We start from the raw sequence: 26,795 nt of genomic DNA on the forward strand, positions 1-26,795 counted from the left end.
CACTGAAAAGTATAGAATTAACACGACCAAACATGGTCAACGAAACTTGAATTCTATATTGTCCAGGGAAGACACTGAATTCCAATCGTGTGCCATGAGTTTGATATTTTATTGAATTCAATAAGTTATGTGTACGGGATCACCAAAGACGACAATGAAGCAGTTGGTCATGACATCTCTGTTAGTGGTTTCCAAAGGGCTAAGACAGAACAAAAGAGTCACAAGTATTTAGTAAGGCCACTGCTAGAACTGTACCATGGCAAAAAGAAGACACGACTTTACACAAAAGATCATTTATGAAAATGCACTGAGGCAGGTGCATTTCTGTTCTGAGTGGTGTCTGAATCAATGCTATGTATTTTACAACTTGGCTCATTCTTTCAAGATAGTGAAGTTATTTAAACTAAATAATTGTTTTTATACAATTAAATTGTATAACTCCAGTGTACTCAGGAGACTTAGTACACTGCCTGGCACATAGTGGGGATTCAGTTAACAGTTATTAGGCCCATCAACCTATGTGAACATACTCCTTGCCATCAGGACATGATGGCTTCCCTACAGGATTATGATACCAGCTCACACGGGAGCCCCATTGAACAGTGGCTCCAACACTAGCATTTCTGGACACATTAACCCTGCTAAACCAAAGGGCAGCCTTGCTAACTTCCTAAAATGCATTGCCTCTGTTCTCTCAGTAACAATTTCTTACTAAGTTGTAAGTGTCTGAGAAGCAGAAGAATGCACTCGATATGCTGAAGAAGCAGCCTTATTGCTACATTTCTGTTCTCTTTCCTTGGTGACTGCTAGAATCTAGTTGTGTCCACTCTTTTGAAAAATAAAAGTTCACTAAGCAATACTGAAGATTCTGTATCGCTTTACAAATGAATTGATTCCTTGTCTAGCTAGGTCTTGCTGTTACTGCTCTTTTTTTTCAAAAGGCAGAGAACACTGTGGATATGGTGACCTGTAACCCTAGTGTGTGAGAGGCTGAGGCAGGAAGATTAAGACTCTTAAGCCTACCTGTCTGCAGAATAAGACCTGGTCCCTCAAACACCAAAACTGAAGTAAAGTATATACCCACAAATTACCCAAAATTAATGGGTAAATAATCGAATAGTAACTACATATTATAGGTAAATAATTGAATAATAACTACATATTATAGGTAAATAATCAAATAGTAACTGCATATTATAGGTAAATAATCAAATAGTAACTACATATTATAGGAGGAGGAGAAGGGCTCTGTAGGTGCTTTCCAGCTTCAGGATCGACAAATAGAGAACTGTGTCTGGTGTTAAGGAGGAGCAGATGACTGTGGATGGTACCCCAGGCTGATCCTAGAGTCTTAGGTCCTTCTCAGATTGAACAGTAGAGCAGAAATATGGTTCTGACTTCTTCCACACCCATCCCTGCTCTTCCTCAGGACAGACTACAAAGTCCTAGTCTTCAAAGTTCCTTTTTAAAGGTAGATGTTCAATAAATATTGGCACAATAAAAACCTGGTGATAAGTCAGGGAGGAAGAGTGTGTAAAGAGTCGAGGCACTGGGCTCACAGTGGGAAGACAGTTCACAGAACTTGAGGAAGTTGATGTTACCACAGAGGTGGAGGCAATCCCTTGCATACAATGTGTAACTAACTCTGAGGATTGAGGAGGTTGGGGGAGTCCTTCTATTAAAGGCAGGTTGTGAGGGGTCAACTTAAGTTTGTTAGCTAGAAAAGAAGAGGGGACTGATCCCGCATTAAGTAAAATGTCTTCTGTCCTTTGCCTGTGCTATGCATCCCTTCCTCTCTTCTGGGGAGTGATGGACAGTTCAGTTCAGCCCATAAGCACACAATTACACTCTAATCCATCCACTCCATGTTGCATTCTTTCATGGGGCCCTCAAGTAAACCAACATCGGAAACACAGATCAGTTGAAAGAAAAGCCAATCCCTTCAGGCCTTCTAAGAGTGGCTGGGCTTTAGCTGGCATGGGAGCTGTCTCTCTCCTGGCCATGAATCACTGAGGGAAAGGAACTGGGGCAAACCATAGCCAGCTACATGGCTGGGACTTGAAGGCGAGCATGTTCCTTTTCCATTAAAATCAGATGTTATCAACTGCACTCTGTTTTCATCTCTTTATAAGCACAGGCACAGGAATGCATTTAAAACATGTTTGAACCATGCTCAGGAAAAAACACATTAAGATATTTTTATTCTTATGAGAGTATAAACATGATGGGGATTTGAAGGCACCTGCTAACAATATTCAATATAAAAAGTCTTACCTATTTGATCCCTTAAATGTTACCAAATGGAACCTCATCCTGATCAACAAAGAGCTTCATAATATTAAACACAATCGTCTTTGGGCAGGGGAAGAAATGCCATTTCTCTGGCTCTATGAGGCAGCAAGTAGAGTGGGATAGTCAGTTGCAGTGTGAACAGAACTTGGCTCACTTTATTTTAAAAACATGGACCAAATATTGGATGATATCAAACTCAAACTTTGCAGGCTATTAAATGACAGAAGAAGACAAGTCATTTAAGGCGATAGGTCTCATGCCTGAAAAGATGGCCAGCCAATCTTTTGAACACGTATCGTTTCAGATACATGTTCAGGCCATAACAATCTCACCCCTACTGAGTAAGTTTTAAGCCTGGACATCTTTAGGTGTATTAGGCTTTCTGCTAATGACAGCCAGAGAGCATGAAGTGTCCAAACCAAGTCCTGGCATCCATTTAGAAGATGGTACTGGAGATTTAAATGTACAAACACACACACATGCACACGCACACGCACACGCACACACACACACGCACGCACGCGCACGCGCACACACATGATCCAAAGTTTTAGTTAACACGGCATCTGACACACATTAGCTGGAGAGGTTGCTAACTACAAGTTCAGCCTTGAGACAGGGAGGCAAGAGCAGGTCTCTAAGGACTGTGACAACTTATATGGGATCCATGCTCTGAGTGCTTGGATACTAGGGTTATCTTATAAATATGGCTCTGATTAGAGGGCAGATGACACTCACATTCTTTGTGGGTATGGTGGGAGAGTTATATAGGATAAGAAAAATTCAGCCCAACAGCTAGAAACTAAGTATATTGAGGTCAATGTTTCAAAAGTTCTTGACAGATTAGGGCCAAAAAGTGTAAAATATAGGCTGTGTGAGTCATGGGCTAAGTCCCTGGAAGTGCTAAATGCTGTTCCCATGGGTGGGTCAACCATGCACGCTTAACTCCTCTGTTGCTTTCCTAGTCCGGCTGTTGTAGGAGCAAGACAGAGGCTTCACATGGCACTCTGCAGATGGCTGGAGACATCAGCACAACTCTGTTCTGGTATAATAATCATGCCAGGGTCTCACTCTAGCTTAGTTCTCAAGTGTGGATGCCTAGGGTACCAGGGACCACAGTACTCCTCTAGACTGGATTTCATCTCCAGCTACCCTGCCCAGTCTGAATGGCCCAGTAAGGTCCTATTGGGTACACAGTGGAGACAAAGAAGACACATTGGAAGTGTGGTACTGTCATATGCCATAGAGAGACAGTGACTTTGCAAGAAAATATTTTAAGCTGTGGGTGGCCACTAAGTTGGAAACACTAACTCAGGGTAGCCTTGATGGGGCCTCCATGTCCACTGATAGTATCAGTCTGTGCTCCAGCTCCTAAACAAAAGCCCAGCTGTACTCAGCTCATTCACGAGGTCAAAGTTAGCAACTCAAAGGGACTCAGTATATCCACTGTTAATGTGGCCAACAAAGGTGTCAGCTTTGGGAAATCAAATATATGGCAGTGATAGGGTGGGGTAGGGTTGGGGAGACAGCCTTCCCAGTGTGTGAACAAATCACTCCCAAAGTGCTGTACATGACTTTCTGTCAGTCTCCTAGTTGACTTTAACTTACCCACAGTCAGATTCCACCTCACACCAGTCAGAATGGCTAAGATCAAAATCTCAGGTGACAACAGATACTGGTGAGGATGCAGAGAAAGAGGAACACTCCTCCATTGTTGGTGGAATTGCAAGCTGGTACAACCATTCTGGAAATCAGTCTGGAGTTTCCTCAGAAAATTGGACATTGAACTACCTGAGGACCCAGCTATACCTCTCTTGGGCATATACCCAAAAGATGCCCCAACATACAACAAAGGCCCATGCTCCACTATGTTCATAGCAGCCTTATTTATAATAGCCAGAAGCTGGAAAGAACCCAGATGCCCTTCAACAGAGGAATGGATTCAAAAACTGTGGTACATCTACACAATGGAATATTACTCAGCTATCAAAAACAATGATTCATGAAATTCTTAGGGAAATGGAAGGAACTAGAAAATATCCTGAGTGAAGTAACTCAATCACAAAAGAACACACATGGTATGCACTCACTGATGACCAGATATTAGCCCAAATGCTCGGAATGCCCAAGATACAATTCACAGACCACATGAAGCTCAAGAAGGAAGACCGAGGAGTGGATGCTTCAGTCCTTCTTAGAAGGGGGAACAAAATACTCACAGGAGGAAATGTGGAGACAAAGTGTGGAGCAGAGACTGAAGGAAAGGCCATCCAGAGACTGCCCCACCTGGGGATCCATCCCATATACATACAGCCACCAAACAGACACTATTGCAGATGCCAAGAAGTGCATGCTGACAGGAGCCTGACATAGCTGTCTCCTGAGGGGCTCTGCCAGAGCTTGACAAATACAGAGGTGGATGGTGGCAGCCAACCTTTGAACTGAGAACAGGGTCCCCAATGGAGGAGTTAGAGAAAGGACTGAAGAAGCTGAAGGGATGTGCAACCCTATAAAAAGAACAACAATACCATCCAACCAGACCTCCCAGAGCTCCCAGGGACTAAACTATCATTCTTAGAGAACACTGGAATGGACCTATGGGTCTATCCACGTATGTAGCAGAGGATGGTCTTGTTGGGCATCAATGTGAGGAGAAGCCCTTGGTCCTGTCAAGGCCAGATGCCAGTGTAGGGAATGTTAGGGTGGGGAGGTGGGAGTGAGCGGGTGGGTGGGTGAGGGAGCACCCTCATAGAAGCAGGGGGAGGGGGAATGGGATAGTGGGTTTCTGGAGGAGAAACTGGGAAAGGGGATAACATTTAAAATGTAAATAAAAAATATCCAATAAAAGAAAAAAAAGAACCTGGAATAGTAAGTTCGCATGGTCTGGCCTACATACATAAAATACATATTAGTCTTTTTATTCAACATTACTTTTCATCAGATCTGTAAATACAGAAAAAAAGCAAAAACAAACAAACAAACAAACAAACAAACCAGTCATCAATGAAACACATCCCTTGTCATTCACATGAAAATGAGGTCAAGACACATTTCCTGAATTCAGTGATTTTAGAAAAGAGTAATTTACATTAATTTCTAACTGTGCTAAGTTAATGCTCTTGGCTGCTTTAACAGGGGCTTTCCCAGCTGGCTACAAAGATTGGTTTCTATGGCACACTGACTGTACTCAATTAATTAGCTTTCTGGTGAGTGTTTTCCTGACGGACATCACCTTCCTAAATCCTTGAACACGTCCTGGCTTCTATAAAACTAAATCACTAGCGTTTGTTTGTTTGTTTTTGTTTTGTTTTGTTTTGTTTTGAGTCTCAGGCTTTTGGGGAGTCAAGACAAAATCTGAGATCTGAGATTCTGCTGCGGGAGTCAGCCCAGTCCCCAAGCCCAAGCTGCAATTGAGCACACTTTCACTTTATCATTGATTGTAAGGTCACTGAAGGACTTGTTCAGGTCCATGGGGTGCTAAGTCTATGCAGGGCCACAGTAAAGCATGAACTTGACATGGAAGAGAGAGCCCTGGCCCAGCAAGGTTAAGAGATTTTTCTGAGGGAAGAACGGCTCCAGGCTTCCATTTTGAACCTTGAACACTCGCATGGAGAATGTTGCCTTTTAGTTAGTCTAGGCAATGAGTCTCTCTGCTGGGGAGAGTTCCCTTTGGGTCTCAGGTAGGTGACTTTGTCCACCAGAATAACTCAGCACTGCTCTGACAGTGGGGGTGACATCCTGGCATGACAGGGTAGTGGCACAGGGTCCAGGAAGCCTTGGGGAAGGTTCTAAAGGATCAGACTTTTATTCTGCCCTGAGAGACACCGTGGTGAATAATGTATAACAAGGGCACCAGGGACTTGGGTCTTTAGCCCTCTACGTTTCAATGAAAACAAGAGGCCATATAAAACAGGAAAGTCCCTCCACTGCAACTGCTCTGGTTCCACCACGAAGCCAAAGAGCCCCACTGAGGGCCTGTTCCTTAGAGTTGTGTCCCAGATATTAAAAACCAATTGTGTGTGTGTGTGTGTGTGTGTGTGTGTGTGTGTGTGTGTGTGTGTGTGTGTGTGTGTGTTGGGGATGTAATGTAGGACCTTTGTGTCCCCGGCAGACTTCACTGGATGTTTAAAGAATGAGATGTGAACATGGTTTTATGTATGAAGTGGAGTTGTTTTGTGCTTTTGATTTTCCAGGACAGGTGAGGTGACTCAGGTTTCAGGAGATCCTTGGGATAGTTCATCTCACTGGGACTGTATATTCTACAGGGTTGTTTTTTTCTGTTTTTTTTTTTTTTGTTATTGTTATTTGATTTTTGTTTTGTCATACCAAGCATAGGGTCTCAAGGATGACCAAAAGCCATACCCTAACTCCATCTGCAGGAGGATTTAAAAGGGTTGGGGATTTAGCTCAGTGGTAGAGCGCTTGCCTAGGAAGTGCAAGGCCCTGGGTTCGGTCCCCAGCTCCGGAAAAAAAAAAAAAAAAAAAAAAAAAACAGTTGACTGGACTGTAAATGCCTAGGACACTGGAAACAGATACATTAAAAAATATATACAGCAAGAAACACTGAATAATAATGGATTTGGGCTGTCAAAAAGCCCTGTAATAGGTAAAGGTACTTGGCAAGCCTGATGCCCTGAAAGAACTGATTTCCACTAGCTGTTTTCTGATGTCCGCACTCATACACACATATTAAGGCACACTCTGTATGCACATGCACACACATAGTATACTGACTCAAAACTAAATCTAAACGAGGTGCTCTGGGTGACCTGGAGTGCTGTGTCCTCATAACTTCGCTCTACTGCTGTGAAGTTCTGCTGTCCAAGAGCCTCCTGCTTAAGTCACTGCCTTACAAATGCCTCTGCCCTGTACCTACACAATTGCAATTACAAAGTGAGATAAGGGGGCACAAGCACTTGCTCAGGATAATGGCTTCTTAATGGAATAGGGTGCACACACTGCTAAAACACTATGACAAATCATAAAACCTTCTTAATAAGAAGTCTCAATTAGTTAATTAAAATTCGCTAATTGAAAACTCTAAGAATATAAGAATGTAAAATATTTCAAACCTCTAGACAGAGCAATCAAACATGCACTGAATGTACCTACCAGGCAGGCTCTCCATATCTGGGCAAGGAGGGAGACCTTTGTCAGTGAGATAAGAGGTGAGGGTGTAGGGCATCCCATGGAGACCTATATCCCAGGTCTAATATATCAGGCATGAAAACTGGAAATTATTATTTATCATACAGAGAGCAGATACAAGGAATGGGAACACCATTTATTCACACATTTATTACTTCTGTCTTCTGTATGGGTCCGTCTCTTCACAGTAGCATAAAGGCACATTTAAGAACTGTTCCATAAGCCTTAAAAATCTGTATATTTTAAAATATTTTCCTGACCTTAAAGGATACTCTAGTTCAGAATGGGTCAAAAAAAAAAAAAAAAAGAATGCTCAAAATATATATCAAACAGGTCACCAGTGAACTTCTATAAAAGAACGGGTTAGATGTTAGGTCAGAGAACCTGGGACTGTGGAAGCAAGAGAGTCTTGCCCCTCATCCTAAGACTGATGAATGAATTGTCAGGATGCTGAGTACTTTTTAAGCAGGTCTTCTAGAAGTAGAAAGTGAAGCCAGCTTGCTACTTTTGAAGCAGTTGCTTTTGCTGATTATATGATGATTTACAGAACTGGGGTATTTTCAGTAGCTGTCGGATCGAACATCTATGACAAAATCCAGAAGCATGTATCCACATGACATGTCACTTGACAGTTAATATTTTTGTCTCCTCCTGCCTTTGGATGTTCAGTGGCTGAACTGCTCATGTGTTTCCATTCATACGGCCACGTCTCTGTACCTGACTGACTGTTCTAGAGATGGAACAAGACGAACTTCAGAAGCTAAATCCAAACAAGATGTCCAAGAGTGGGTCTCTTTTAGGGATGAGGGAGGACTGCTTCTGGTCAGGAAGTATACGTGTGTGTGTGTGTGTGTGTGTGCACACGCACACGCGCTTTTTTTCTCTTCCATTTTTCATTAGCCCTTAGGTTGTTTCAAGTCTAAATCACCTGAAATTTATAAAATACAAGGACCTTTTTTTGGGGGGGGGTCATAAGTAAATGCCAAGAAGTGTTAATCAACCCGTCATTAATATACTCAGTTATATTCTCAAAAATGTGTCCCATAAAAATATAATATTTTAAAACACAGAGATGCTTACCAGCTTCCTTCATGTAGTTATGTTTGGGGAAGTTCAAGGAGGTCAAGGAGGTCGGTGTCCATACCTTTTATTCTTACAGATAATCTACACAGAGGGGTTCTAACCCTTGTGACTGCTGACATTTCCAAACTACTATTCAAGAAGAAAAAGCTCTAGTAGACAGTGGAAACAACCTGAGAGAGAGAAGTGTGCTGCAGTCAACAAAGCTGAAGGAGCTGGAGATCTAAAGAGCACCTTGATGTCAGATATGGAGATGCAGAATTTGGAGTTTGCACTGCTGGTTTTGGTCTAGTATTTTCTCTCATATCCTCTTGCCTTTTGGAATAGTAATGTATATTCTGTTCCATTGTACATTAGAAATATGTGATCTGCTTTTTAATTTTTATTTTGCAGCAGGTTATAGTTAAGAGGTGGCCATAAATCTCAGAAGAGACTTTGAACTTTGAATTTTTTAAAAAGTATTGAGACTGTGATAGCCTATAGTGACTTTTGAAGTTAGACTGAATGAATTTTTGTATTATAATATGGTTACAAGCCTACGGGGGACAGAGAATGGAATGCAGTCATTTGAATAAGAATCGGTTCCTATAGGTTCATATATCCGAATGCTTAGCAACCAAGGAGTGGCACTATTTCAAAGGATTAGAAGGATTAGGAGGTGTTGCCTTGTTGAAGGAAGTGTGTCACCAGGAGTGGGCTTCGAGGTTTCAAAACCTATTGCAGGCCCAGGGTTCCTGTTCTCTCTCTCTCTCTCTCTCTCTCTCTCTCTCTCTCTCTCTCTCTCTCTCTCTCTCTCTCTCTGCCTGTAGAACAGGATGTAGTAGTTCTGAATTAGTGCTCTGCTGCCTGCCTGCATGCTGCCCTGTCTCCAGCCATGCTGATAATGGATTAGACCTCTGAAACGATATGAAAGTCCTTAAATTCTTTCTTTCTTTTTTTAAACAATATTTATTTATTATGTATACATCATACAGCTTTCTGCCCTCATGTACGCCTACAGACCAGAAGAGGGCATCGGATCCCATTATAGATGGTTGTGAGCCACCATGTGGCTGCTGGGAATTGAACTCAGGACCTCTGGAAGAGCAGTCAGTGCTCTAAACGGCTGAGCCATCTCTCCAGCTCTAAATTCTTTCTTTAGAGTTGCCTTGATCATGGTATCTCTTCATGCAACAGAACACTAAGAGGCATCCTGGTCCACTGGAAGGATAGCTGAGATCTGAGAACTTGGCTAGTTGGTATTTATATCTGTCTTAGTAAAGATTTTATTGCTGTGAAGTAACACCATGACTATGGCAACTCTTACAAAGGAAAATATTTAACTGGGGCAGGTTTTACAGTTTCCGAGGTTTAGTCAATTATTGTCATGGTGGTAAACAGAGCGGCTTGCGGGTAGACATGATGCTGGAGAAGATGAGGAGACTTTTATATCAATACACAGACAGCAGATGGAAACTGTGTCATATTGGGTCTAGCTTGAGCATAGGAGACCTCAAAGCCTGCCACCACAGTGACACATTTCCTCCAAGAAGGCCACACCTACTCCAACAAGGCAACAACTCCTAACAGTGCCACTCCTTATGGCCCAAGCATTCAAACACATGAGTCTATGGGATACATTCCTACACAAACCACCATAACATTGATATTAAACCAAGAGACTAGAAAAGGCCTAGCTATTTTTACTTACTATAGCCTCTCACCTTAGACCTCCCTTTGTTGAGAATGGGAGAGGAGAAGGTGCTGGAGTAAGAGGTAATCAGAAGGCAAAGAGGAGAAAAAGCAATATGCCTTTCTCTCTACCTGGCCCCCTTGGGTCTTTGTATCTTCATAGCAGATCACAAATGGTGACACAGAGGAAACAAAATTGAACATGAGACCTTTATTAATCAAGAACCACACCTAATAAGTCAGTTTCATTCAAGAGACTTGGCAATTGTATATGACTGATTTGTCAGTTACTCTAGGGTTACAGGATTATTAGCCTTGGCTTCAATCTGTATCGTATAGTCAGCTCCTCTGGAAGGAATTTCAGAAGACATGTTAGAAATTATATCTTCTTTATGTGCAATCAATGCCAGTGAGGAGATAGACTATTTTATTCACCACTGGTAAGAAAAAAAAGCATATTCTTCATGGTACTAATTTTAATCATCTATCAGTGTTGAAGTGTTCATAGTCTTGAATCCCAGTTCTAGAAACACTTCATAGAGAGTTACAACATCATTCATAAAAGGTGAAATGGAAACATTACAGTGAAATAACAGGATATGGTTAAGTATGTGCCAGGGACCAATGTTGCCAAATGGTTGTTTAAAATATATTTAAAAAGCAAAAATGATCACAGTATAGTTGAGAAAAGCAGATAACAAAATTTGTGTTATGTATGATCCCAACTTTGTCAAAAATTACACACAAGAAAAGAAAAATACATTAGAAGGAAATACTCAGGGTATTTATATATTCCCATTGTCCTCTTTGTTTTACCAAATGTCCATATTTATTAGATGTGACTCAAATAAAGAGAAAACTTACTTTAATAAGATATTGAATCAAATAGTCTAGCATTACAATAACAGAGTACATATATACCCAGGAAAATAATAATATAGAACTATAGTTATATGTGAATGTTTTTACAATGGAATTTTATATCAAAAGGTAAAGGGAGATAGGTGCTGTGGCTCATGCCTATATTCGAGTGCTTTTTGAGAGACTGAGTCATTAGGATTCCCACTAGTTTCAGCCTGGGCTACCTCATAAGTTCCCATACAGTCTGACTACATCATCTAGAAACTATCTCAGAAAAGAAGGAAGAGAGAATTACAAAAAGGTAATACAGAGTGTGGTGTACACACACACACACACACACACACACACACACACACACACACACACGAATTTTGAGTTTGTATGTATATGAAAAGTCCTGTAAAGTCAAAGTGTAATTTCCTGTGAATACTGTTGGAAAAACAGCTCTCATAGCTCACATGTTTGAAACTTGGTCCTCAGTTGGTGGACGTGTTTTGAAGAAGGATTAGGAGGTGTGTCCTTCCACATGGAGGAAGTGTGTCAACAGAGGTAGGCTTTGAGGTTTCAAATACCAACACTAGGCCTAGTCTCTCTGTTTTTATCTGTCTGTCTGTCTCTCTCTGTCTCTTCATTCCTCTTTTCACTCCTCCTCCTTTCTCCTTATTTCCCCTTTGACTGTGTCTCTTTCTCACTGCCCCTTCCTTCTTGTGGATCGGATGTGAGCTCTAGGTTGCAGCTCCAGCACCATGTCTGACTGTAGCCGTGCTCCTGGCCATAGGCTCACCATCTGACACTCTAAATCAGCCCTGGTTAAGTGTTTTCTTTTATACATTGTCTTGGTCGTGCTGTCTCTTTATAGCAATAGAAAAGTGCCTAAGACAGAGGCAACTCAGAGTGCGTACCCTTTTTCTTTGAGGTATTTCAGGGATGTGACTAGCTGAACAGAATGCATCTTCACAGCACTCAGTTTTCAAATGTCTTAATGCTAGCCATTTGTGAATTCAAACTGCTCATGTTTGCTGTCTTAGTTACTGTGATTAAATATCATGACCAAAGCAACTTCTGTAAGGAAGCATTTGATTGGGGGCTTGCCTACAGTTTCGGCAGGTTAGTCCATAGTCATTATGTGGGAAGTATGGCAGGCAGGCATGAGCTGGAGCAAGAGCTGAGAACTAACACCCGGCCCACGAGTTGGAGGGAGAGATGGAATGAGGCTAGATCTGGTGTGTGCTTTTGAGTGCTCCAGTGACACATCGCCTCCAACAAGGCCACACCTTCTAATCCTTCCCAAACAGTTCTATCAACTGGAGACCAAGTATTCAAATATATGAGTGTGTGAAGGCCAGTCTCACTCAAACCACCAAAGTTGTTAAAACCATGTACTACAGGTGATTCGAGATGTGTCAAGTTGATAATTAAAACTAATCATGCCAGGCATGTCACATGGTTTTAGTCCTAGAGGCAGATACATATGGATTGCTGTGAGTTTGCAGCCAGCCTGGTCTACATAGCCAGTTCAAGGCCAGTCAGAGCTTCTTAGGAAGAGCTTATCTCAAACAAAGAAACAAGCACACAAAAAGCAAACCACCACCAACAAAATAAATCATCACAGCACATGATGCCTAGCAAGATGGCTCAGTGGGAAAGGGTGCTTGCTGTCAAGTCTGACAACCAGTGTTTTATTTCCAGAACCCACAAATTACCAGATTAGAATCCCAGAATTCCAAAGGTTGCCCTCTAACCTCTCTACCCATACCAAATGTGTTCCTTTATCAACCAATCAATAAATAGAATGTTAAAATAAAGATATTGAAATAAATAGAATATTTAATTAAAAGGATAATATGGATAATTCACTAAAGTATGTTGCCAAGAAAATATTATTCAGCTATAAAAAGAATAAAATCCTATTTCTAGGAGCATGGATGAAAAGTAGAGTGTATTATTTAAGTGAAATTTGGCAGACACAGGTAGACTAATATTGTGTTCATTAATATAAAGAAACTACTAAAAATGACCTGAAAGTAAAGGGAGCTTAGTAGGGATTCAGAAGAGTGCTGGGTGGGGGTGGGGGCGGGGGGGTGTTGTGTAGAGGGAAGGAGGAGGATGGGCATAAGAGATATGCATGCATGGAAACATCACAGTGAATCCCACTCATCTACACAGTCTGTATATGTTAAAATAGGTGTGAAAATTAAAGAACCACAGCTTTTAATAATATGTTGATGAAAGACATCAGGCCTATATGGAATCAGATGGCACGGCTCCTAATATTCTGGGTTTGCTTTGCTAGAACCATCCTACATATTGAACTGCTCTCATAATTCAGTCTACACAGTGAACTTACTAGTAGATGTGAGAGGCATCAGCAGTGAGTGAAACACTGTGACTGAGACAAACAAGGCTAGAACCAGGCAGGTCCCTAAGACAGAAAGCGACCTGTCTACACTCAGTGGCTTTGAGTGACTATAGGGTTCTTGTGTCCAGGGAATCTGAGCTTGCAGGATTTAAAATAATTTTTTAAGCTAAATTAGCATTTGACTTTGACCTAGTCAGCCAATGGCTGGAGCGATAATAGACACTGGAGGAGAATCTACCACTGCCATTCTCCTTAATCAATATAGCTTCTCTCTAACTACTTTCTAAATATTGATCCTCAGACCCACATACAAGTGTAGCCCTCATTCCTCACCAAAGCAGTTTCTTTTTGTAGCAGATGAAGATGACTTAGAGAACCATAACTAGTCAAAATGAGTAAGTGACCACGGTGCCCAGCACAATTGGTCCATGTACAACACAATGCCCACATCAATACAAAGACAGCCAGAGGTAAGGAATCCTAGGTAGAGTTCTAGGGGAGATGAGAGGAGTTGGACAGGTGGAAATAAAGTAAGTACACTGTACTCATATATAAAGTCTCAAAAAATTACATAGTCTTGATTTTGATATATAAGTAAGTTCCTTTAAACTCTAGGAAACAAGACCTTGAGCTTCTGCTCTTATAAAATATTATGCTAAAGATAAAAATTCTTTTTTTCAAGAAAAGGAAATGATCTAAGAGTAGAGTGTACCTCAACTATTACAAACTTTCTGGCTCTGAGGCTTCAGAACAATTTCTGTAGCCTAGCAAAGATCGATGCAACACAGAAACTGACCTTTAATCCCACTTCCTTGGCCCAGGAGAACTGAACATCATTAAAGCTGGTTGGTGTCAAACCCTGTGATAAAATTGGCATTAAAAAGCATGGATGTTTGTATGGGCATAGGGAAGGAGCATAATGACTACTGAGACAATCTGCTCCATATGATTTCATCTCAATAAGGAAGACAAAAGTAAGATGGGTCTACTCTGCACCAGCAGGGCATCGGCTCTCCCTAAGTCAGGACATGGTCCACACATTCCACAGCACTCTTTCTCCACAGTGGAGGGGGCCACACTGCTTTGTTTGGGTGAAAGACAAGGCTGGTCATCATCTTACAAAGAGGAAAAGCCCAAGGCCTGTCCAGCTGATACTGTGCTTCCTGAGAGGGTCACTGGAGCTCCTGTTAACCGGAAACTGATTCTTTGAGGCACATCCAAGAAAATATATACATGGTTACTTCCAAGGAGAGCCAATCAGCCCAAAGAGCCAGATTCAACTTCTGAGTTTTGTATTCTGAGTATATATCATTAGGGGTAAAGGGTTAACAAGAACTGATGGTGTACAGGCCCCACCATCTGTAAATTACACCCACTCATGTTATCACCTAACACTACAGAGAGAGTACAGAATCTAGAAAAGCAGGAAGCTGAGTATGGCCTCTGTCAACCTTTCAGCCACCAGACACACAACAGTCTCAGTGACAGTGCAGGGTGAGTTCACAGTTGAGGAAACTGCACTAACTGGAATCAGGCAAGGGAAAAGCCACCATCCCTGACCCCACTTCCCTGAGTGCAGTGACCGGGAACTGAATTACCACCTGCTTAGGTTGGGATAAAAAAAATCCTCATTCCTTTGGTTTGTATCAGCAACTAGCGATAATGATATGAAATACAACTTTATATTTAAACTATTTAAGTCTGAAAATTCCTAATGGTCTGAATGTCTGATTAAAGAACTAGGCATGAGTAAATACCAAGCTACAGGTTTTCAGAAGCAACTGTGTCACAAAATCAGGTGCTAGTACATAAGAGACCTGAGTCTCAGTATCATTTCCACCCCACACAACACTGTGTTTGCTAGCTGTGTGGATTTGGGCAAGCCAATGAATTTCTGAGTCCTGTTAAGAGAGGGGTGGGGAAGGTGTGTGTGCTTGTCCAGAGCAATCTTTTAAAATAGATTTGTGTCTCATCTAAGAAAAAAGAGATTTCACAAGAAACCAGATCTTTGTAACTTATCTAGGAACTGCTTGTAAGACAGAAGGACTATAAATGTTTTAGCAAAGATATGGAAATACATGTACTATCTTATGCAAGGCTTGCATTGGTATGAAGAGGAGTCATGATTCCTCAAGAATGCAAAGACCTTAGAGCCATACCATCTGTGCCGGAGGGCTGCCGAGGAAGCTGCTGTAGTGTGCTTGCTGCAAGCACGTGGACTAGAGATCAACTCCACACACCCAGATGGTGTCCTCATCTGCTCCCTGGGAAGGAGAGACAGCTCCACGTCTCGTGATCACTGGCCAGGCAGCCAGCCTAGCATGATGCATGAGCCCCAGGACCCAGTGAGACCATGTATCTCAGCAGGTGGATGGCTTCATTGACATAGCATCCGAGTTTGACCTCTGGTTTCTATATGTACCCACTCCCCTACATACAAATGTGTTAGGTCCCGGCCCTGAGGACTTGAACTCCTGAAAACTGTGGCATCTCCAGGACTCAGGCGCTTGAACCTCTAAATGGCATGTGGCATTCAGTGTTTTCAATCGTGAGTTTATTAAACTAATCACAGCACTTCCCAAGTATCCACACTAGTCAAATACCATGAACCTTTCGATGCCACGTATCTATTTCTATCACAGTATAAATGTAGCCAAACTCTCAGAATGTTTCTGCCTCATTCACGTGAATTCTGGGAGCTATTAACTCGTGCTTAAGCTCTCTCCTCTTAGTTAAGAAACGCGTGTCATATCACAACTTCGTCATTTTTACTAATTTGACAACTGTATTTTATGTATTGGCTTTCTTTGTAATCCTATATATTTTAGTTCATTTAGTTTAAAAACATTACCGTGGGTTGCAGTCTAAGCACTTTTGCTTGTTAACAGGGTCCAAGGCACAGAAAATGCTAACAGGTCCTACTTCCTCAGACGCAGATGGACGTACACGCTGTGACACACACCTGACACGGCCAGAAACACAGCTGGGTGCCACACATAGTAGTGCCCAGCCAGTGGCCATTGCTGAGAACACTGGGACAGGGACATAATCTTCTGTTTAATTCAGCTCATCTCTTAAACACCTCCACTTCAGTACAACTCACGAGGAGTTGGTTAGTGCTGCCTGGTGGCTTGCTAGTGACCTTGCTTGCTGCTGGGATGGCACATCTGTGGGGATTCATTTTGACTGACACAGCTGGGAAGCAGCTGTGTAGAGCTCAATGGTGAGGGACTCCAGGGCAGATTCTGCAGTGCTGCTGAGGACAGGAAGGCCTCCCGGGGACAGGGAGCTTACCTAGCTGTGCTGCTCCTAAGCCAGTGACCAAGGTTTTGGCCGTGGTGGAGGAAATGAGAGCAGGTTATTTAGAAGCTGGGACATGGAACTGATCTACGGCTTGCCTGTGAAAGGGCTTCAAAGGCAGGACCAGGCTTTGGGCTCAGCATAATGAACCCCAATGTGAGAGAATTAAGTAATGTTTCAAGCTGAGTCCCAAATCAACAGTCTCAGCAGTGTGAGCGAGCTCTGCAAATGGGAATGCACCAGAGCTACAGAGGGAAGATTCATGGTCCTCTTAATTAACTTCGAGGTGCTGCACATAAGGGGAAAACGGTAAATCAAGGAGATTACTGCCAGCAATCTGAATTTCCAAATGAAATAAGAGAAGTATAGCACCTTGAGTCATTTTGTAAATGTGTACAGTGGGGGGAGGGGATCACCAAGTTCATCCCTCATGCTGTAATTTGCCACTCAGTGATTTAGTTTTATACTCCATGCCATGTATTTGCCAGACACTCAGGTGTAAAACAGAAGGAAACAAAGATGAGTGAAACAAACGTTGGATGGGCAACAGTACACACACACACACACACACACACACACACACACACACACACCATTTCTTCATTTATCTAAAACACATTGCATACTCACTTGGCAACAACATTCTAAGAACTGTGGATGTAGAAAGTTCTTGACTCTGTGAAGCTTTCAAGTTAGAAGGGAGACAAGGACTCAACACACCATCAAATAAACCAACAGACTGCAGGCAGCAAGAAGGACTATGAAAAATGATGAGGGAAAACGGGGGCTCAGGACAGGAAAATCGGGGATGCAGTGTAGGGGAGTCCAACCAGCAAAGAAGGAAGGCAGCCTGCATGAGCTCTGGTCAGACTGTCTCAGCTCAGGGGCTGGTAAGGACCATGGCCTCTGAGTAGGCAAGAGCTCAAGTGTGCTCTAGGGCAGAAAGTGTGGCTGGTGACAAGAGGTGCCGCTGGAGTAGTGGGAAGCTGTCCTGATCCTGTAGCCCGTTGGCTATGGTAAGAGGTTTTGATTAAACTGTCAGTGTGATGACTCAGAGTGAAAGACATCTGACTTAGATTTCTCACAGGCAGACATACATGCAAAAAAGTGCTGGCTGGGTGTTTCTGTTGCTGTGAAGAGACACCATGACCAAGGCAACTCTTATAAAGGACAATATTTAATTGGGGCTGACTTACAGGTTCAGAGGTTCAGTCCATTATCATAGTCAAGGGAAGCATGGCGGCATCCAGGCAGGCATGGTGCAGGAGGAGCTAAGAGTCTTTTTTTTTTTAAAGATTTATTTATGATTACATATGAGTACACTGTAGCTGCCTTCAGACACACCAGAAGAGGGCATCAGATCTCATTACAGATGGTTGTGAGCCACCATGTGGTTGCTGGGATTTGAACTCAGGACCTCTGGAAGAGCAGTCGGTGCTCTTAACCGCTGAGCCACCTCTCCAGCCCGAGCTAAGAGTTTTATATCTTGATTGGAAGGCAACCAGGAGAAGGGTCTTAAAGTCCACCCCCACAGTGACACACTTCCTTCAACAAGGCCAGACCTTCTAATAGTGCTACTCCCTGCACCAACTATACTCAGACCACCACACTGGCCTATCAAAAAATGATTAATCCCTACTGTGGGGTTATTAGTGATAAAGGGCACAAAAACATTCTAACAAACCTGGCATTGACCTAACTACCCAACAATCAATGGTAGAGAGGTAGACTAACATTACATACTCACATCTCAGAATGTAACTTAAAATGCATCGGATCTATCTATATTGATCTGGAAAGATATTAAAGAAAAGCAAAAGAGAACTTCAGGTGTGTGATCTACATATCTGTCTTCCCTCCATCAGGCACATTTCATGCTCTGCCCTGGAGCATCTTGCCTACAAACATGTCTGCACGTAGGGAGAATATGGATAAAACTGAATCACCCCCCATGGAACTGACATTTATTTGCTTGGTGTGGTAAGTTTGGTGGAAAACTGAGAGAAAAGCTATTCTCAAATATATCGTATACAGTTTAAATTTTTACATTATTAAGTGGCCATAGTGAATGATATCAATGCTATAATTCTGGGAAAGAAATTTGACCAATGGCATAAATAATTTCCGGAGTTTGGGGACCCTTTGCAAAATAGGTTTCAGTGTGTCTGGATGAACAGGATTATCAAGGCCAGAGTGGAACTAGAAAGTACCCAAGCAGAAGGCAAGACATGGACAGCTTCTATACATGGGGCTGACAGAGGGGTCCTTTGAGAGCTCATCTGATGGCAACTGTAGGTGCTACAGAGAATGGCAGAAAGGAAGGAGCTTGGGAAATTCCTGGTCTACTGAAAACAGCAGGTTCTAAGCAGGGAGTGGCAGGGAGTGGCAGGATAAACAGATGGAATGGACACAGATACTGCATAAGGGAAGCTTGAGAGCTTTGAAAAATGGGCCAAGGGAGAGAAATAGAAGATGGCTTTCTAGAGGCTAGAAACACTTGGTGTTTTCTAAACTATTGGGTAGGCAGACACCACTGAACAATGTTATCAAGAGGCCATTTTGGAAGGGAAGCGACATAACAGGATGACACTGGGTTAGTACAGTCTGCCCAATATATTCCTGTGGCCACAGAAGTGAGACAACCAGAAACGAGAATTTGAAGTAACTGGGACAGAGGGCTCAGGGAGTCCTCTTTAGGTGACAGCTAAGGTCATGGAATACAACAAATAGAGCCAGGGAAGAAGACTACAAGTGACCAATACAGAGAAAACCAGAATTCTGCGGACATGGCTCAGGGAAGTTACTATTTATATGGCAAAAAGATAGAAGCCACCAACCAGAACAGGTTAGTGGCTAAAGAGAGAAAAGTAATTTACTCTTCATGTCAGGGTCTCCATGTAGCCCAGTTGGCCACAAACTTGCTACATAATCAGGGGGAAAAGGGCTTCCAAACTGTAGTAACATCATCAGTGTGAGCTGGGTAAGGTCTGAAGAAAGATGTCAGGTCTCTTAACAGGAAAGGAGAGAAGTAGGGAAGGAACTCCTAGGACAGAGACCTTACAATACATGTGGCACAACCCAAAGGAGCCAAGGAGAAGGGGTCTGAAACCCCAACGAGGAGAAGGACGTGCTGTGCCAGCTCTGAAGAGAGCATCTAGAGGCAGGCATGGGAGGAGCAGGGATGAACCTGGAGGTGAGAGCAGGGCATTCAGACCAGGAATGGCCTCTGCTCCACTGGTTATGGAGATCACATGCTGAGGAGGGGATGGGGAACTCATTTGGGAATCTCAGCATAATGGAAGCTGAGTAAGTTTCAATAGAAAGGAAAAAATAACGGGACAATGGCAGAAGGTAGAACTGAGGCTGAATAGCCTGTGTTTGCCACGGGTGACTCACAATGCCACGTGCAGGAGTGAGTCCCAGTGGCTGCAGGGTAGAGTGGTACATGTGAGTTTTATCTGAGGCTGAAGATTGAGGACAGTAAATTAAGGGGCAAGTTTGTGTGCACAAGGGAATGTATAGAACTGGTAAATTCAAAGCTGCTTCCCAGCAGCCATCCTGAGTGTGCACACCAAGGCAGGAAGGGCTGAGACACTAGAACTCTGAGGCCAACGGTGCACCAGGGAGGCCACAGGAAGAACATCAATGGGGAAAATTGTTTAGGACAGAGTCCTGGAAATGGCAGAGAGAGCAAAAACCTGTGCTTGTCTCTAGGTGGTACTTAGCATTACTGAATTGTTTTTGAAAGGAAAAAAAATCCACTCAAAAAAAAATTAAAAAATAAAACAAGGGAAAAAAGCTACACAGTTTAGAACTGGATTTAAAGATGTATAAGATTACTCAGAAATACTGATGAGTAAACACAAGAGACTAAAAGTCAACTGACCGGAAGCAAGGTGACTATGTGGGCAAGCTGTTGAGCGCACTGATGGACCAGGAATGAGCGGCCATCTCTGCAGGCTGGAGACCCATCCTGCCATGTGCACCATCTGCCCAGTGCCACAGACTCCCCTCCCTACCCTGTGTTTTCTGCAAGCAACATAACCAACGTTGTTGCAGCCAAAACACAAGAGGGCTCTCTCTCAGTTTTCCAGTGTCCCACAAGAATGTATAGTCCCTGCAGAGCCCAGTGAGCCGGCCAGGTTGGGAGAGAGACATTAGAGGGGAAATCTGGCAAGGAGCCACCTCAGCTTTGCTTCAATGGATGTCCATAAAACACGGGCTAAGAAAATGGTAGCTCAGTGTCTGGCATTTGAGACCCAACAGCATGTAACATGTTTATGGCATGCATTAGGCTACAAACTTCAGTCTAAGGCTGGGGCGCACAGCAGAGACTTCGGATCCGGTAGACAAAGGAGGGACTCGGAAAGCATGGTTTGCACTGCAATAAACATGGCTGCTCTTAGAAGACCATAAAGAGGTGGTTTATGAAAAAAGAAATCTGGGCACTCATTTCAAAAATCAAATGCTCCAGCCTTGTTTGTATAAATAAGAGAAGGCTAGTGCAAGCTTCCCTAATTACAGCATGTTCTACAAGGCCATGACTGATTATAACTTGGCAAAAAATTAGTTCAACTGAGAGAAGGGTGGGAGGATGACGGAGGTTTTGGAGTGAGAAGCAATGTGGCAAAAAGGAAGGAAGTGTTCATTAACAGTTTATATCCTAGTAGAAGGAGAAATCAAAACAGGGAGTCTAGACCTTTCCTGAAAACAAGACCTTAGTCAGGCTGTTTATATCCTAGTGGACGGGGAGATCAAAACAGAGACTCTAGACCTTTCCTGAAAACAAGACCTTAGTCAGGTAGTTTATATCCTAGTGGACGGGAGGTCGAAACAGAGAGAGAGTCTAGACCTTTCCTGAAAACAAGACCTTAGTCAGGCAGTTTATATCCTAGTGGACGGGGAGGTCAAAACAGAGAGTCTAGACCTTTCCTGAAAACAAGACCTTAGTCAGGCAGTTTATATCCTAGTGGACGGGGAGATCAAAACAGAGAGTCTAGACCTTCCCTGAAAACAAGACCTTAGTCAGGGTGTCTTCACTCCGAATCACTGAACACAGGGTGATGCTGCTTTCAAGTCCATCTTTCGCCCATGCAACATTTAGACAGGGTCTCACTGAGTCTGTTTCTCTTCTCTAAGTAGAATTCTGCATCTAGTGCTCTCTGACCGCACACTGGATGCCATGCTACTGAGTATCCTATGAAGACTGCTGGGCTTTGCTTCAGCAGCTAGTTTGGGTTTTGGCCAGCCATGCTGAACGCATACAGATTTTATATTGGATCCACTCAAGTTTGTAGAAATGCCGTCTGCATCCAAAGACCAACTGACTTGCTCTGCCTCCTCTGGAGCGCTTATGGGACCCTGGTTTCAAGCACAACTGCTCACAGAAGGAAGTACTTTTTCAAAGCTGAGCCCTTTCTGGGATCAGAACCATGGGTGTGGAGCATTAACACGTCTCTGTGCTGACCAGCTGGGATACAACGTGGGCCCTCTTCCACTCCCACCTCTGTGGGAGCTGCACCCTCGTCATGTGCAGTGCATCAGCCTGGCCTGGCGGAGGACCCTGTGGTTGTTAAATGAGATGCCCTACACAGACTTAGATCTGTGATTCCTTGGTTGGCGATGCTTTTCAGGTAGAATTAGAAGGTGTGGCCTTGCAAGCTATGAGGTTTCAAAGCCACCTGCCATTCTGTTCTTCCTCCCCACCCCCCTCTCGCTTGCTTTCTCTCTCTCTCCTTTGAGTTTTCAGTGAAGACACGAGCTTCCTGCTCCAGCTCCTTTAACTGCCACCTGTTGCCTCTGCCCACCACCTGTACTGTAAACCCGAGTAAGCCCTTTTCCTCTGTAAGCTGTTACGGTCATGGCGGTGTCTTCTGGCAACAACTAACTGGAAAGCAACTAAGACATACCCTCGTGCAGACTGTTAGAAAATCTGTAGCAGCTCATCCTCGGTCATCTCTGCCAGCCTGATGAGCGACACAGGAGTCACAGCACCCTTAGCTCCAGCTTTAGCTCTGAGGAGCTGCTCTGCTCTGCTTAGGCTTCACCCTTCACACTACATACAGTAAAGGGGTATAGATGATGGTGGCACCAACCCCTCAAGCTTCCTTTCTCTCAGGGCCCAGGCTTGAACTTAGAACCTAAAGCTTATTACGGCATAGGAGATAATACGTGGGAGCCAGCACAGTTTCATGTTGTAAGTTGGATGAAGGTAGGGTGGGCGAACAGGGTTTTAGTTTCTCCCAGACGGCTCTCTCTGAACACGGGCAGTTCATACAGAAGAAGCCGTACAGTTTTCAGAATCATTTACGCACTCACTTGTCACTCACAGGGACATCTGTGCATCCCTCAGCAAACATTACTAAGGGTCAGCGACAGGCTCAGTGTTGTCCTGGAGCTTGGAAAGGAAATGTCCCTGCACTCATGAGGTGTATTTGGTGGTGCACTGTCCTGGCTCCTCCAAAGCAGCTCTCTCTGCTGTCAACCTTCATTAAGATCTGACTGATGGGAGAAACCCATGGCCTTTTGCTCACATAGATCGCTGTGCCACAGGTGCTGATTTTGTTTTGTGTGGATACAGCAATGAAGGAATTACTAGAGATGAGGATAAGCAAGCAGGCAGGATGTGCGATGTCTGACACAGGTCATGAACAGCACATAAAACCCTGATATGAGCAGCCCAACTCTGCATCGTGCCTACATGAGAGTAAGGGAAGAAATCTCCTGAGGAAAACTGCAATTCACAAGCAAAATTAGCAGGTGATTTAGTGAGGGTGTTTGGGCACAATTTTGTCTTTCTTTTCTCTAGTTGACCATGAGAACAAAGGAAGTTCTGCATTTTGAATTAGAAAAAGAACAGAAAATCGGTCTATATAAAATCTCGCTCCGTGGGAAAGCTGGAGGGAGTGGAGGTGATATGACCTTAGCAAGCTAAAGTGATGTTTTCAGAACACTAATTCCTATTAGGTGCCTCAAACAAAAGTACCCACACCAGCATCATCATCATCATCCCATTTAGAGACTTAAGATGGATATCAAGCACAGAGCAAGAGGATATGATGTGTATAAAACTTGAATTGAGACAGGGAATCATTTGCACCCATCTGGCCTTGAACTTCTGATCCTCCTGCCTCAGCTTCCCAATTGCTGGGGGTCACAGGCGTGCAATATCATACACAGCTTAGAAATCTATTTTACTTAACTCACACTCCCTAACATTAAAGCCCATAATATCCTCCTGTGAATAAATGGCTGTGGGGGGAGGGGGGCTCCTGAATCACTCTTGAAATTACTGCTCTGGGAAGAACTGTGATTCAACTTTCAGAGTGAACATTAAATCAAATTAAAATCATTCTTAGAGGTCAAACCGTACAGCTCACTGCACCAGCAGTGCAAGTCCCAGGAGGAGAACCAGAGATGTAATATAGTTAGATGCTTCTGTCCAGCAGCAAACCATGAGAATGAAGCACAAGATACCACGGATCCATAGCCACATGTGATGAATGATCACATATCAAATGCTACACACATTTGAAAATTAAAGATTTAGGAATTCTGATTTACGGATGTTAATAAGGTGTTCTGTAGAGAACACAGAATAGTTAACGCCCTTTAACGCCCATATAACGGCCATATATGCTATTCCATCTTTGATGTTATCTCTCATACTTATTTCTGGGGAGCCACAAAAGACTACAAAGCTACCTTGCAGCAAACATCTTTAATTTTAGCATTGGAGAAGCAGAGGCAGGCAGATTTTTTTGAGTTCAAGGCCAGCCTGATCTACAGAATGAGTTCCAGGGCAGCCAGGGCCACATAGTGAGACCCTGACTCAAAAAGGCCACATAGTTACTATGTCTCCTTAAGGCAGTTACCTGAACATCTTGGACAGTAATCTGCAGAGCTATCCAGGGGCAACACACACTCTTTGCAAGCTTTGAGGGTGAAGTTCACCTGCTTTGCCCAGCAGCTCACCCCTCTGATTTCCCGTTGGTTACAAGGCTAAGGTGTCCATCCGACTGCAGCTGACAGCTGCTGGGATTACTTCCTACATCTGCCCAACTCCAGCTGTGTGATGTGGTGCACCTTACAAAGGAATCACAAACAGCTCTCCTACAGGGCTTAGCTTCTACAGTCTCTATTGTGTCTCCAAGCAGACTGTTGGCATGAGGTTATATTGGACATAGTAACCACTCTATAGTATTTTATATCTTTGCCCCCTCTGGCCACACGTCCTATTCTGTATTTGCAACATTCTTCGAGACTATTCTCTTCTCTTCATTGAGTACTTAACTCTTTGAAAGCCCAGTAAATCTGGCTGCACAATGGTTGGATTCTGGAGCCTCCTGAGCAGGTTTGAATCCAAGTACCCCAGAGTACTATCTCCCCGGGCCCCTCTCTTTCTCTCTCTCTCTCTCTCTCTCTCTCTCTCTCTCTCTCTCTCTCTCTCTCGTGTGTGTGTGTGTGTGTGTGTGTGTGTGTGTGTTCTTCTTTGCATTACAGATGGGTTTGTAGTTCTCAATTGTTTGACCCTCTTGCTCCCACACCACTCTGTTTTTATCTACTCCCCATAACAAATATCCAGAGTGTGAAGAGTCCCAGCATAGTACATCTCACAAAAGGGTCTTTTGTTCAGAGTTGATAACCTGGCAAGCTTGCACACACTTTCTTCCTAAAGAGCTCACTAGGAAGCTTTGTAGTCTGCTATAGATGTGTGTTCCTTTAGAGCAGAGAGAGCCCAGACAGATCTGTCAGGATCAGAAGGTTAAACTAGTACAGTTCTATAAATACACAACTAAAGGTTTTTCAGCTCTCTTGGTAGGTATCAGAAATAGTACAAGATCTTTGAAAAACTCAGACATCCTTATATAATCAAATGTAACCTGAGTGTATTCTAGCAACATGTCAGAATATAGGTGGTGACAGACTAGAGATAGTTTATGCTATTCCTTAGTAAGTCTGAGGAGCAGAAAATCCAAAATGGCATGAACTCAGATGTTTTATGAATAAATCTCTTTGAAAACATGCTTCATTACAAGTACTTGAAGCTGAGCGCAGGTGAGTAACTCAAACTGTGTCTAGGCAGGAATTAACTCTGTTTCCTAGATGATACCAAACTGAAGAGTGCAAATAAGTCACTGGCAGATTTCCTCTCCAGACCCTGGTCCGCACTCTGGCACAAAGAGACTGGAAAAGCATTATGGGAAAGGGACAGCTGATAGAAATCCACCCACTGACTTATGGGCAGCAAGTTCACATTCTCATTAAAAACTAATTTTGCTCTCACTCTCTCCACACTGCTTGGACAGTGTATGTTTTCTTAACTCTAAGGTGACTTGGAGTTCTCACCCCCAAATTACTGTCTCCTTAATCATTTGAGTTGGCTGAAACATTAAGTCTTCTTTTAGGTTTGATATTCAAACTCAAAACAGTTCTCTAAAGTTACGCTCAGAATCAGTGTAAGTGAAAACTCATGTTAGTCTACACATATGGGGGCAGCTGCTGACAGTGTTTCTACTAAAAGATGAGCTGCGACAAAACGAGTTTCTGAAACTAAATGATTTCAGCTTGTTATATTCCAATATATTCTGATACTCCAACTATGTTTTGAATTCATAAAAAGTACTTTTTTCACTCCAAGATTTAAAAGGTTCATTCAAACATAAATCCACTAATCTCTCACACTGCCCTATGAAGTCAAAATAGCATATTCTAACTCTGCATACAAAATGCTTCCAAAATGAGCTTATAAATCACCATGTTTTCAGACTTATGCACAGTGGGCTACAATCTATATCCCTCAACAAAGAAAACAAGAAATCTCCACAGAGATGTTGCCTGTTTTTAAATGGAAAGCATTTACTCTGGAAAGAAGATACATCTAAAGGGCAAAGCAGCAGCAAACAGCTGTCTTTCTGGGCAGCTTACCTATTAATGTAACTGAGGGCGACATAGGTCGGCTGCTGCAGTTCCTGCTTTTCTAAAACACGTGGATCTGTATCTGAAATAAAACACAATTACAATTTTTTTTTAGTTTTAGGTTTTTGTTTTTTTAACATCAGAATATACGAGGCTCCCTAACATA

General features: G+C 43.0%; 1 protein-coding gene across 4 annotated transcripts in view; it reads right to left on the reverse strand.

The window, feature by feature from the left end:
• Positions 1-26,795, reverse strand: part of Jazf1 (JAZF zinc finger 1) — a 303,737-nt gene that overhangs the window by 102,963 nt on the left and 173,979 nt on the right. For all 4 annotated transcript variants that reach the window (XM_039108679.2, XM_063286691.1, NM_001400852.1 and 1 more), the window contains one exon: positions 26,639-26,711. Coding sequence is in view for 2 of the 4 variants with exons in the window: in NM_001400852.1 (NP_001387781.1) it covers positions 26,639-26,711 (73 nt within the window). In the remaining 2 variants the exon portion in view is untranslated. The remainder of the gene's footprint in view (positions 1-26,638; positions 26,712-26,795) is intronic.

Source organism: Rattus norvegicus, chromosome 4, assembly GCF_036323735.1.
Source record: "Rattus norvegicus strain BN/NHsdMcwi chromosome 4, GRCr8, whole genome shotgun sequence".
Taxonomy (NCBI): Eukaryota; Metazoa; Chordata; class Mammalia; order Rodentia; family Muridae; genus Rattus; species Rattus norvegicus.